The sequence below is a fragment of the Perca fluviatilis genome, chromosome 20 (genome assembly GCF_010015445.1).
Source record: "Perca fluviatilis chromosome 20, GENO_Pfluv_1.0, whole genome shotgun sequence".
NCBI lineage: Eukaryota > Metazoa > Chordata > Actinopteri > Perciformes > Percidae > Perca > Perca fluviatilis.
The window spans coordinates 30381137-30395641 of NC_053131.1; the positions used below are offsets into that span (position 1 = coordinate 30381137).

Here is a 14505-nt window from a genome sequence, read left to right on the forward strand (position 1 = left end):
ATTACCACATTTCTATTTGCATCTCTATACAATGTATACTGAATAGAAGGCTGCCCTCTGCAGGCGGCCCCCCATTGGCATACTCAGGTTTGAAGACTTACTAACTAGTTGGTGAGCCTATCACTTTAACCTCTACTTATTTTCTTCTTCTAAGTTTGATGTTATAGCTCGTTATGAGTTGTTGGACTGTTAGGAAAACCAAATATGTCCCTGGATTGTGGTGGGTTTTGACTGTCACTATCACTATTTCTAAATACATGTGCATTGTGCATAGGTTAACAAAACGTAATGGAAACTTCGGGAAATTTGAAAGTTGACACCAGGACATGTCAGATACACTTATCACATCAATATTTATTCATCAAAATCTTTAAAGACAGAATACATAACATGTCTCCGTCAAATATCTACCATGTCAATATTAAATGTAGCTTTGATTAAATAAAAAAACAAGATGAAAATAAAACATACAGTAGAGGAATATAAAGCATTCAGCCTGGAGCTGAAGCTCTGTAATATGCAATCATCCACCTTGAGTACTTAATCCAAGCTGACCAATAGACAGGGGTCAAAACATAACCTTCCCTCAATTTAGTTGTTAAAAAAAAAAAAAAAGGGATGCTGGTGGAACAATACATATTTTCCCTCTGCGTTTAATCTGGTGATAATTAGAAAACAGTGAGCAGTGCAAAGAGCCCATAGAGCAGGGCACATGGGTAAGCCACCAACAGCTGCTGGCCATCCATCGCCAGGGTGGAGATGAAGATCTTGGAGGCAGAGAGACTGCACCAACAAATTCCTAGCAAGGCCAGAAGTGTACCCAGGACGCCTCTGTGAAGACAAAAGGAGGGATTTAAAGTAGTGCTGTCAAACGATTAAAATATTTAATCGCGATTAATCGCATTAATGTCATAGTTAACTCGCAATTATTCACATTTTTTTATCTATTCTAAATGTCCCTTGATTTCTTTTTGTCCTATTATTTTTTCTCATTTTAATGCTCTTATCAACATGGAAAAGTGGATCGGCTTGCTTTGTGCTTTTGTTGCCTGGCTTTGACGAGGGGGGGGGGGGGAGCGGAATTCGCATCAGCTGTGTGCTTGGCCATCAAGTGGTATTTCAGACTGGACGTGCTGCGATGATAGCTTAGTTCACAACGACAAAACACACAGATCACTTTGGTCTTGTCAATGGAACCATTTGGCAACTTTTTTAAAGTAAACTTTCCATTCAGAATCTTATTGGCATCCATTTTGGCGTCTCGCGCTCGCCATTCAATCAAAACATAACGTTAGCCAATACTCTTTGGCCGGCTCGCAAGCCCAAACAAGTGTGTGCGGCGTGCCTGTTGTTGTGTTTCAGGTCTAGCTAGATCCGGTGTGGTTTTGTAGTTTTTCTAACGTTACTAGTTGTTGCAACAGCATGAGAAAAAATAAACTAGCTGGAAGAATTAACTGCGTTAAAGTGGGTGCAGCTATTTCAGGGCGGCTGTGGATACGGAAGTAAAAGTCCCATTCAATTTATTCCATAAACACTGTTACATAACTCACAGTTGGAGCACTTCCACGGCATGAAACTCTCCCGCTTAAACCATAAGTACAATAGATCAACAACTATGTTAGAAAATGTCTGGTTATTTGCTAAAAAGTCAAAAAGGTACGAATTTGTTCATATAGGAATTTCAAGATAGAAGTTTACCTTGTTAAGTTCAAACTTCCCAATGTGCATTTAGGCAAGAAACGCCGAATCACTGAGCTTTTAATTCTGTGATGTGCGCCGCTGAAGGTGGGAAAATGAAGTGATGGCCAAATAAAGCTTCAGGAAGCTTCGTGAATCTTTTCCTTTATTATCTGAGCCCACTAGATGGCGCTCTCTGTCCAACAAAGGGTTGAAAGCACACTGAATTGCCATTCCTTGAGCCTTGTTCTTTAAAGTAAGAGTGGCATTTAGTTGACTCAGAAAATGAATACAAAATAAATAAATTCCCGAGACTTCATGAGGCTTCATTTGATCATCACTAGAAAAACCTTAAAAAGGTACACATACTACAGCTTAAATCAATTAGGTTTTAAACTTGGCGTCAATTTTGGATTTCCGAGACTGCGGCACTGTGTTTTGTTCTAAACGGCAACGACGAACGGTAGTGTCCTTCAAAAACTCAACCTATTTAGCATTAGGGTTGGGTATTTTTATTTTATGATTCCGATGCCGAACCGGTACTTTTAAAACCAATTCTGATTCCTAAACCGATTCTTGAAAAACTGAAAAATGACATCAAAGATGTAATATGTTTACTAGCGATCACGTGCAGTGAATGGTTGATATGCTTTTACGTCCGTTTTGGTGAGCCCAGAGGGAAAGTATGGCATTTTAAAAGCAGCCTACATCTACGGTAGCTAGCTAACGGTAGACTACAGAGAAAGCGTGATATTTTTACGTCCGTTTCGGAGCGACAGAGGGAAAATATTTCAGTCGACACAAGTGGAACCGTTCTAATCCGGTCTGATTCCTACTGGTTGTGTAGGAACTGGTTCGATAGTGGAACCGGGTTTCGGTACCCAACCTTATTTAGCATACAGTATGTTAACAGAACCTTTTACAGCTCCTTACTGTAAGTGCCTTGCTCGGGAGCACTTCAGCAGTTTTGCTGGGTAACACAGTATCCTTACAGCTAATTCCTGATTCCGCCAACAACTTCTTCAGGTTTTAACATCCAACGAGGCACAAATAGAAACCAGGGCTGCACAATAAAAAATTGTTTATCGTCTTTGCAATAACAACTTGCGCAGTAAACACATTGTGAAAGACACTCAGGAATTTTTGGAGTTAGTTCAAATAGAGCATCAGTAGAAAACTGCACTCTAAAATGTAACGATCATTCTTTTTTTAATGGTGCCTTTTGTGTTCAGTTCAATGTTAGATTTGTTCAATAAAATAAACACTGAAAATTATTGTATCAACAAGCAATTTGTTATATTTCAGCAGTATACTTAAAGCTGCAGAAAGGCAGAAGAGAGTACAGGTTAATATGTTTTTTTACCGCAAGTTATGACTTTATCGAAATATTCAACAACATGTTTCGCATATCTCATATTTTCCTCATTTCGTGCAGCCCTAATAAAAACAGTATAATCATAATACACAACCACTGAATGGACTTACTGCAAAGAGTAGAAGACAGCAAATGCAGAGAGGGCCACCATGGGCAGGAGGCAGTAGCCCAGGACACTGGCCACACAACCATAAGACACTGCCAGGGAACTCATGAGACTCAGCAGGATGTACATCCCAATACAGGCTGCAGCACTGATCCCGTACACGTAACCAAAGTGGACTTTACCTGCCTGCATATATGAGAATAAAGTATTAGGCAATTCAATCTCACAACCAGCGGTGGAAGAAGTATCCAGATCCTTTACTTAAGTAAAAGTACTAATACCACGCTGTAAAAATACTCTGTTACAAGTAAAAGTCCTGCACTGAAAATGTTACTTAACTAAAAGTAAGTAAGTATCATCAGGAAAATGTATTTAAAGTATTTAAAGTAAAAGTACAAAACAACTGTGTTTGATCGTCTAATCATTTCAGCTGGACTTGTAGGCCTTTATATTGTTGGGTAGTTTAATTTCATAATAAAACATCATATTTTATAAACTACAAGTGGTTTGTGTGCAATAATCTTAACGTGTAAAGTAACTAGTAACTAAAGCTGTCAGATGAATGTAGTGGAGTAAAAAGAACAATATTTCTCTCTGAAGTAGAAAGGGGCATGAAAAGAAAAGACTCAACCGAAAGTACCTCAAACTTGCACTAAAGTACAGTACTTGAGTAAATGTACTTCGTTACATTCCACTTCAATCTCCCAACCGTACATATCATACAGCAGTGAATGTTGAATAGGGTTTCTAGTAATAGTCATAGAGAGTCGAAGTCCCGCCCTACCACTTCCGGTCCATGGGACCTTAATTCGGAAAAAATATGAACGAGAGTCAAAGGAGAGATAATAATTTACAGTTTATTGTTAAACTGCTGAAGTATAAGACTGTGAAAGTACGTAATTAGAAAGACTACACACTTCAATGTCTCATGGATGACGTCTCGCTGAAGCTACGATGTCTCTGTGTATCGTACCGGGGCTGTAACGTTAATGTAATGAGCAGAGGATCTCGCTTGTTCTTTTGCTTATCTGCTGAAAACACTTCACCGGATAAAACACAGCAGTTAAGATAATGTTACATGTGTTGTTTAACCGAGCTAAGCTAGCTAGCTAGCTAACAAGCCGAGCATCAAGCTAGGTGAGGTAGATTGTGTGAGACGGGAGATGTAGTTCACTGAGCGGTTTCACACAAAACTAATTGGTCATATGACAATCCTACAGCTAACTGAGACTTTCTTCGGTTGAAAATTATCTTTTAAATTGATGAACATCATATTTGTAATCCATGGCTCAATTCAAACGGGATAAAAAAATAATTTGCTTCTCCCCGTTCACTACCGTTCATATTTTTTCTGAGTTAAGGTCCCATGAGGTCCACCGGAAGGGCAGGGACTTCGGCTCTCTATATAGTTGGTTGAGAAAGGCGGTACCATCATTAAAGTGACCCCCAGTGCAACGCAGAAGAGGATCGGACCGGTCAGATCCGTCTCATTCATAATGCTGCCATCTGCTGGCTTAAAGGGGTTCAACACTGTCAGTGTCTTCTGCCAGATGTGATCAAAATTGATGCCAAGTTCTAAAAAAAAAAATGAAGAACAGAAAGGGAGGGGGGGAGGGGTTAGATAAATTAGGTACCTTCACAGAAAACAAACATTTGAAAACCCGATCTTTGTACTTTGCACACAATGCAGGAAAAACAACCTCTGATTAAACACTACTTCGTTTTTATTTTTAAGTGGCGTTTTGAGATACAAAAGGATCTCCGTCCATGCAAGACTTTTAGCTCCAGTAGCGGCGCTAATCTCCGTCCATATTTACGCGTCTGGAAAACGCATATCACATGACCATTCGCATACACTGGGCATGCGCGTGCCGGCGTAAACAGGAAGCAGATAGTCTGACTTAACTCTGCGGGTAACTTTTTTGAAGAAACAACTCGCACATCCAAAAAATCTTCTGTCCAGGTGCGTTGGAAGATACCATCAACTTGGAACAAAGGAAAAAGTCTCGCACTCTGCTCTTGCTATAGCATCACCGTTTATTTACAGAAAATTACCGTTTCGGTCCCTCCAGACCTTGATCAAGATCAACTCGGTGGTTAAAAATCACAAATGTATAAGTTAAAAATACAGAAAATACTTTGGAGGAACAACAACAATGGCAAAGAATGAGGGATCCTAAAAGGGATTTATTAGCTTGGACCGACAGCAAGGTGCAACAGTTACTGAAAGGTATGTAAGCCCATCTAACAGCTAAGACTGACGTGCGTCGTCGTTTCCAAACGTCTCCATCTGTGCCCTTCTAGACTAGCCTAGAAATCTAGCGGCAGCAAATGTAATTTGCAGCCAGGGTCGTCTAGCAACTCTCCGTTGGCTTGCGAGCTGGAAAAATCAAACTCTAGTCAGGCCAATGACATTGTGTATAGAGTCAGTGGGCGGTCTTAACATAGGATGGCAGAGTTGCGACGGTTCCGCGTGAATTCCCTGCTACTTGAAAACAAAGACGATGGCTGCTGCTGCTGGCAAACAGCGGTCTTTGGAATCAGCTTTGGCCGCGACTCTGGAAGACTTGGAGTTAAGCACTGAATTCTTAAAAAAGAAAGATGTGTTCTGAGTTTTGCCGACGGGATGCGGAAAAAGTTTAATCTTCGTAGCTCTGGTTGGTTGTAGCGCTATCCTATTGCGTGCAGAGGGAATTTGAAAGACAACCGTTTATCCCGCCCCTCGGATTGAGCCCTGCCAATGGTGAGTTCCCAGACCCAACATCTTGATGTGGGTCTGGCTTGTCAGGCTACTTCTAGACTACAAAGTAACCCCAGAGTTTTCAAACCAAAACGGGTGCAGCAGTGTTTCCAAATGTCCATGTACGGTGTAAACGTAGCAAAAGTTATGTGTTCGTGAATGAAAATGTATAGTTTAGATGCAGCATATTTGGTATGGAGTGAAGTCCCAGTGCCATGTGGCTTTTATTTGAAGTTTCAATGCAGGAATGTCGCTTTCACTCATTAGCTGTTTCCTGGGGTCAACACATCTGACCTCTATGTGAACAAACAGTTGCTGGGTTTCAACTAATTCAACTTGAGTATTTATAATGACCCAAAAAAACATACATTTGTGCAAATGCAAGGTTATTTTTTTTTACCCTCAAGAAGGGGAGGTTCTTCGTCAGGAGAATCAATTCCTGTGCCTCCCACAGTCCCAGAAGGCATTGCAGGTTGGAAGAACTGTCCAGTGTACTGCTGCTCCATGGAAGGATCCAGAGCCCCCGACACGAAAGCCTGTGCTCCACTGAAAACAATTTATATAAAAGGATATAAAAGTACTTTGTAGTCGTAATGTCATAATAATCCAAAAGGTGGAAAAACATCTATCAGCAAAATACTCCAGAGGTTCATCAGTCAGTAATGTTTAAGCCATTCTAGGATTTATTTGGTGTAAGGGGGGGTGGCGTTTTGCAGTACACACTTTTCTAAAACCTGCCACGTCTACTTTTACTTAAGTTACTGCCTTCCTACATATCCCAGAATACGTTTCAACATCCCAAATGCAAAGGCCTTGACTTGTGGTGCCCTCAGGTGTCAACTAATTCAATTTTATTCATACTGTATATAGCCCAATATAACAAATAACAAATATTCCCCAAAACACTGAAATGTGTAAGGCCAGTTTAAGACTTTTTACAGTCACTGTGCCCAACCTTATAGAACGGTGGGAAAGTGTGAAACCATTGGCTGGAATGTGTATCGCGTGCACACATGCGCGGTGAGAGCCACTATTCTCAAAAGTCTAAATACTTACGTGTCGTAATAAGCAGGGTCTGTGGAATCGTAGCCATCGCAGTAAGCCACGGTGTGGCCCTGGTCATCTACGTAATATCCCGTCTGGTAGAATTCCTGTTCAAACTGCTGGAAGTCCCCCATGCTAATCAGAAGAACAAAGTCAAGACAAAACAACACACAATACAAATGTTCACCAGAAACAGAAGAAGAAGTTAGCCTGGATGCCAGCCCTTAGCCCCGCCCACAACATTTGAGGTGGAGCAACTATGCTCGAACCAGAGCTGTTCGGACCAATCATATTGTCAGGGCGGGCTTTATACAATGATGGACAGATGATCAACAGTAACGTAATCAACCACATCACCAAAGAGTGCTTGGTTTTAATTTGTTTACAATAAAGATGGCTGCCGCTGGAGAATTCAGATGTGTAGATTCCGTCATCGCGTCTGTTATAGAAGATATCGACAGCGCATTGATTTTAAAAGAGGAACAGAGAACCGCGATCAAGGCATTTGTCGATCGGAAAGATGTTTTTGCCGTCCTCCCTGCCCTTCCTGGTGCATACATGGAAAGCCTTAAGCAGGGAGAGCAGCAGTGCAGGATCCCCATAGGGTACAGAACAGAGCAGCATCAATGACAGAGACACAACACTGATTAAGTCAGACAACATGAATTTAAAAGGAGGAGCTGGGGTGGAGGTGGGTCGCAACAATAGCAGAGATGCAGCAAGGTAGGCTGGGAAAAGCAGTTTAAATAGAGCGCGCTATTTGGAAATCCAATCAAAAGAGGGAATCAGCTGAGCCATCAGCTGGTGTTCTGGCTTAGGAAATGTCAGCTATGAGCTGAGATATTAGCCGAGCTTGAGTCCATGACCTGCCAGACCTGCCTTACGCTATGCTTCATTGGTGATACCGGTGAAACATCTGCTGTGGAAAAAGGTTTATTAAACTAAAGTTCCAATCCTCATTTTGGGCCCCTTCAACACTGATTATCGATATAACTATCTAAATATGTTCTTTGATTTATTATCATTATAAAATATGGGTTTAGAGTCTGATTCAGACTCATGGAAAACTATCTAAACATATTTGAGTGTTCATAATGAAGAGCATAAAGGCTACAGGCCACACAGAATAAACTCACCTGTTTGAGTCTATACAGTACGCAGCCAAACAGTGTAGTAAACTTCTTCCCGGCCTCTTCCCAGAGTAGAATGGTGCTGTCAGGGCAGAGAACATGTGACCCAGTCTGTTAGGATATTCTATTCATAGCTGGCTATATTTGGATCTGTCTCAGGGATATGACAACTGCTCAGCGCATCTTTATTCTGATCCAACAAACTCACAATAAACTAAAACTAAAATCTCACCGACTACATGTGTGGTGTTTCTTTACTTAAAACAACAAGCATTGTCAAAATAATGTACACATATACTGTATACAATGTAAAAGAAAAATATATCCGCATTTTTAATTGCATGAATTGCTGAGCAAGTTTAACCACAACCTTCTTATTAGATGAGGATTCAGTGGCTTGGTGTATTTATTTATTTTTTAGACAGTTTGCATGCATTATTTTATTATTATAGAATAATTATAACTGACACCCTTTTTTTGGTGCAGGTTTTACTACTGTTATGCATATATTTTTAAGAATCAATCAGGACTGCCTATTTGGTGGAGTGTTCTTGTAGAAATCAAAAATAAAACTTTTTTTAGGTCAATGTCTCATGACATGGGCACATTCAATGGCACTATAAGCACACCATGTTTGAAAGACAGGCGCTGGTGTAACATCTGTTCATTAACTTACCCCTCAGGGATGTTTTGCAATGTGGGTGAAGCAGTTCCAACAATGATCACTGTTCCAAATCATTCCACAGCCCAGCTGTGAGGCCCACCGTCATGATGCAGCAGGTTTATGCTGCATTTAGAGGATCCAAAGCAGTACCAGTTACCTACTGCCGGGGCGAGGTGCATGTTCTACATCTAAACATTCACCATCTGGCAGCTGAAGGGAACATATATATTGAATCCTGCGGTGGTGCGCAGTGCGTCATGCGCGTTGCGCATGGATGTTGAAGCGCAGCGCTGACTCTCCTCAACACTTCTCCAGAGCGCCGGAAACAAAACAAGTCCGTCATGTGATCATGTGTGACATTACAGCTACAGTCTAGTTAAGTTAAAGTCAATTCAAAAGGCTCTAAACAAGGTACGTGAAACCATTTCATGTTTTATTCCTTTTTACGTTATCATTTTAAATGTATTTAGCATGCAGAAGTTAACTTAAGCAGTCGGTAGTTTAACGTTATTTACTACAGGAAGTAACTTAACAGCTAGCTAAATCTCGCCAGTTTTCTTGTTAACTAGCTAGCTAACGTGTTAGCCTGCTTTAATCCACTTCAATGAGCCCACAGTTATATTAACAGACGGTCTAAGCTGCCGTTACTCTAGCTACATCGCTGACTGAGGACCCTTTAATAGAGCTAATAGAGTTTTCTCCCCAACAGTTGGCGAGCGGTCTGGATAACACGAAAACCATTGGCCGCCATGGCTGATGTAAGTATAGCCTGTATGTCTCTTACAGCTCATTCAAGAGCCCCTGTCTTTCTCTAGCACAGAGAGAGAAAACATGAAACATATTTCGCGATAGCGTTATTTATATCTTAACAAAAGGTCGCATATGTGGTGCATACTACATGTCGGGAACATACAGTAACGTTACAGCTCGAGGGCAAGAGCGACAAATGTGTAAATTCGTTGTTGCGTAAAATGGGACTTATTATATTTATAGCTTATTGGCTTTATGCGTGCCGCATTCACTGACTTACGCTATTTTATGAGATGTTAACGAGAGCTAATAAGCAATCCGGCTACAACGGCAGGGTTTTCCAACGAGGTTTGGTCCACACCACAGTGGAGACTTATTTGTTTATTTAAAAGGGACAATCCACATCAATTGACATTTTTAGTGTACACTCAAAATGTAAATGTGAGTTAGCAAAAAAGCTCATTTTCATCTGTAGTCCCTTGGCAGGTCAACACATCATCATATTACACTGATAAAAAAGAATGCAAGAAAGATAGGAAGCAAATTAAGAAAGAAGAGAAAAGAGAGAGGGACAAAACAAAAAAAAAGTACAATACAAAGAAGGGCAGTACATAGGATGAGGTAAACCAGCTATTGAGGATTGCAGTTTGATTGTTTTTAATCAGTCTCTTGAGTGTGATTTAGATAGCTGGGGCTTTCTCTGAGTTCAATAGGAAGGCAGTTCCAATAATTTGAGACCCGTACTGAGAAGACTGTTTGGCCAAACTTACTACGTCTATACTGTACAAACACAGTCTCCCCTGGTGGCTGCCGTAGTTGCCCTGCCACGTAGATTAAGTGTCTCTGTCAGTGAGGTGGTTAGTGAAGCTCGTGTAGAACCTTGTCTAAGTAACACATTTGTCTTTGCAGGATTTGAAGAGGTATCTGTACAAACAGTTGCAAAGGTGTGTATGATGAATGCAAAACTACGTTCTGCAGTGAAACTAACCGAATGTGTTGCGTAGAGTCATTTAGTAAATTCTACTGTCTGTTCTCCTTCAGTGTTGAAGGCCTTCATGCTATTGTAGTGACAGACAGGGACGGTGTCCCAGTTATCAAAGGTAAGAAACCATTTCAGAAGATTTGTGTATTGGGCAAAATACTGTGTACTCTCTCTCCTTGTTATGCATTTCCACTAGCAGCCCACAGTAAAGCGTAACCACAGTGGGAGCAGGCCCATCTCCTGATGGTGTGTCACAGTAAACTACATAGAACATTTCTAAAAGCCTCGCTTTTTTGTGGTTGCCAACGTAAAATTCTCTCCTGAGCCCTTTTCAGACCTGTTATTTGTCTGTTGAAGCGATGGCTAGGGCTGCACGATATGAGGAAAATAATAACCGTTGAATAGCGCGATAACGATATTACCTGCGATGAATAAATGGATATTTAAAGTGTGCTCGGTTCTGCCTTTCTGCTGCTTTCAGTATTCTGCTTAAATTCAACAAATTGTATTTGGACAACAAACAATACAACAAAATAAAAGGAAATCATTTCCGACATTCTTTTATTGAAGAGAATTGAACATTGAATTGAATACAAAAGGCACCACTAAAAAAAAGTAGGTGCAGTTTTCCCTGAGTGTCTTTCGCGATATGTCGCAGCCTTTCGCGATGTGTTTATTGCGCCAGTTAACGTTGCGATGATGATTTAAAAAAACATATTGTGCAGCCCTAGTGATGGCTTTTTGTCATTCATACATAGATCTTGGTTCGGCAGGAAAGGCGGTCGGACTGACTGCCTCCCCGAGTTGGTTAAAAAAGTGCCTCGGAACACACCGAAGAGACGCCGACTTGAGCGTACGTTCTGCGCGTGCACGAGACGTAATACGTCTCCATAACAGCAGACGGCGCTAATCTGTATTGTCTCCCAAAAAAATGAAAACTGGCAGCTGATTGGAACGCGTCTGGCTTCTCCGAATTTCAAAACCAGACCATCATAGCGGCTCGTTCGGAATACGATCTCATATTTTACGAAAATAGTTCACCGAAACGTGTTTCTGAAAACCTTTTAAGCGAGAAATAGGTCGTGCAGTTGCTGAATCTGTCTTCGTTTCAGATCAACAAAGGTCAGTTTAACAGATTTTCGTCAGATTTTGAGAGACTCTAGTCACGCTCATCCCGCTCATCATTTCCGGGTTAGCGCTCCACCAATCAGATTGGTCATCGAGTCCGAACAGACAGGTTGGTGTGTCAGCGCCCTAACATGACAGGCTCAGATAGAAATGCAACGCCCCTGTTATATTTGGCACCTGTTTTTCCTGTTGTGTTGCCTTCCCGTGAACCTTCCCGTTTTTGATGCCTTTTTTTCAGTTCCTTTTTGCTTTTTCCAACGTTTCTAAATTTTCTTCATTTTCAGCGCTTATTTCTACATCACATATTTTCTGATATAAAACAAAAATTAAAAAGTCAACACAAGGGTTAAATAACCATTCTCATTTGTTTTTTTACAATCCCACGGTCTGCTAGCATAGTTAAAAATGACAGGATGGTAGATGGAGACTCATTTGCGAGGATATATTAACTGAATAGAAAGCAGACTGTCAGTGTTGCGAGCGGAACATGGCTCAGTAGTCTGTTTGATTTAAAGGGGAGCAAAAGCAAATGCGTTACATTATGCATATTTTTTTAGAGGGAAATTTATTTTCACACTGGTGTTAAATTACACACACAGGCCTGAAATACATTCACACACACAAAGCATGCATTAAGGGAGAGGTGTCAATGAGAAAGGGGCCACGTAGTTGGCACACAATGAATTGGGCGTTCACTGAACTTTCCATAAAGAAGGAAGAGCAGCCATTCACCGTCTGGAAGGTTATTGTCGTTGACGTGGCTTCTGTGTCCCTGCAGTTGCCAACGACAACGCCCCGGTCCACGCTCTGAGACCTGGCTTCCTGTCTACTTTTGCTCTGGCCACCGATCAGGGCAGCAAGCTGGGCCTCTCCAAGAACAAGAGCATCATCTGCTACTACAACACCTACCAGGTAATATCTCAGTCAGCGTCATTGATCTATAGAGCTCGTACTGAAGCAGACTTTACAAAGTGCTTCACCATTAAGGATCAAAATGAAAGTAGCTCAGGGAAATTACTTCTCAAATGGCAAAAAACGAAAGTGATGAAATTGGTCACTCATAAATAATTTAAAGTGCTCATATTATGCTTGTTGGCTTTTTCCCTTTCCTTTGTGTTATATCTTTTTTGTGCACATCAAAGGTTTACAAAGTGAAAAAGCCCAAAGTCCCCCCCAAAGGGACTTACCATCTCCAACAGGAAACACTGTTCACAAACTGCTCCAAACAGCTCTATTGTAGTCCAGCCTTTACTTCAGAGTCAAACGTGGTCACTTTGTAACACACGTTATAATGCTAGACTAGCTGCTAGTAGGGCACGCCCTCATACTCTGCTTCTGACTGGCTAGTAGTCCTTACCTAGGTACTGTCAGGGCACACCCTCATACTCTGCTTCTGACTGGCTAGTAGTAATTACCTAGGTACTGTCAGGGCACACCCTCATTCTCCGCTTCTGACTGGATAGTAGTCCTTACCTAGGTACTGTCAGGGCACGCCCTCATACTCTGCTTCTGACTGGCTAGTAGTAATTACCTAGGTACTGTCAGGGCACGCCCTCATACTCTGCTTCTGACTGGCTAGCAGTACTTACTGCTCATGTGCGACTCCCAACAAAGATGGAACAGAAGTGAGATGTCTCACTCTGTAGCTAAAACAGAGAGCTCAACACACAGGGTGAAAAGAGGAGCTGCAGCAATGTGCAGTACAACAAAAATATGGTGTTTTCTGAAATTTAAACCACAAACCTATTCTGGTACAACCTCTAAATACAATTATGAACCTGAAAATGAGCATAATATGAGCACTGTGAACGCTTTCAGTCAAACTCCTCTGTTCTCAGGGCGCAGACGCACCAAGCCATCAGTCAGCTGACCGTTGCCTTTTGTTTTCTGAACTCTACCCGGTTTTTCGCCCAACGCGTCTGTTGTGTCTCTTGTGTCGAACAGATTGTGCAGTTCAATCGGTTACCGCTGGTCATCAGTTTCATTGCCAGTAGCAACGCCAACACAGGTAACATCTCTTTCAATGATCATTGTACACTGTTCACCTCGCTCCACTGGAACACCTTTGTTTCTTTGTTGCACTTCTTAAAGCCACTCGCATACTAAAGACAGTGAAGCGCATACCATTATGAACGAACACACACACAGCTTGATTATGGAAAATAATCATGATTATTTTGGTCAATGAATATTACTTGTTAAAATCATGATCGCGATTATTATTTGATTCAACACACACACACACACACACACACACACACACACACACACACACACACACACACACACACACACACACACACACACACACACACACACACACACACACACACACACACACACACACACACACACACACACACACACACACACACACACACACTTCCATGTTTGTTGAACATCTACTGTAGTGCTGTGGCGGTGAAGTGACGCCGGTACACTGTGTGTGTCCTCAGGTCTCATCATGAGTCTGGAGAAGGAGTTGGCTCCACTAATAGAAGAGCTGAGGCAGGTAGTGGAGGTGACATAAGCTCTGACTGACAGGATCACCAGTCTGGATCTCTCCCTGTCTCTCATGGTGCATTCAGTTCCTGTATGAAAAAACCTCTTTTACAGCTCCATCCAAGCAATGACTTGGACGAGTTCTCATCTTCATCTGTTTACATCGTGATCGAATTTTCCTGTTCCCTTTTCGTTGTGTCGACTTTGCTTTCTGCCATTTTCTGTTGAATTTAGGTGCATTTTTACAGCTTAGACAAGAGTTTATGTCAAATCAAATGTCAAGAAGTCTGAATAAATGTTTGATTTTTAGCACCTAAAGTGGTCTCCCTACCTTTTTTCATTGTTTTCAGGTTTTAATGTAAGGATATATATATATATATAGATAGATAGATAGATAGATAGATAGA

The 14505-nt window shown here is 41.4% G+C and overlaps 2 protein-coding genes across 2 annotated transcripts; one reads left to right on the plus strand and one right to left on the minus strand.

The window, feature by feature from the left end:
- Positions 1-602: 602 nt before the first annotated feature.
- On the minus strand, positions 603-8936 carry zgc:123321 (uncharacterized protein LOC559912 homolog). The gene is made up of 7 exons (XM_039786786.1): positions 8749-8936; positions 8079-8154; positions 6955-7077; positions 6299-6444; positions 4588-4733; positions 3163-3344; positions 603-831 (listed from the first exon to the last, which is right to left on the minus strand). Exons 3-7 carry the CDS (start codon positions 7074-7076, stop codon positions 669-671), a joined length of 759 nt encoding a protein of 252 aa, XP_039642720.1. The 5' UTR covers position 7077; positions 8079-8154; positions 8749-8936; the 3' UTR covers positions 603-668.
- Positions 8937-9014: 78 nt separating this feature from the next.
- On the plus strand, positions 9015-14416 carry lamtor3 (late endosomal/lysosomal adaptor, MAPK and MTOR activator 3). The gene is made up of 7 exons (XM_039786787.1): positions 9015-9147; positions 9446-9494; positions 10396-10430; positions 10528-10586; positions 12375-12508; positions 13541-13604; positions 14053-14416. The coding sequence occupies exons 2-7, from the start codon at positions 9486-9488 to the stop codon at positions 14124-14126; spliced, it is 375 nt and encodes a 124-aa protein (XP_039642721.1). The 5' UTR covers positions 9015-9147; positions 9446-9485; the 3' UTR covers positions 14127-14416.
- Positions 14417-14505: the final 89 nt, after the last annotated feature.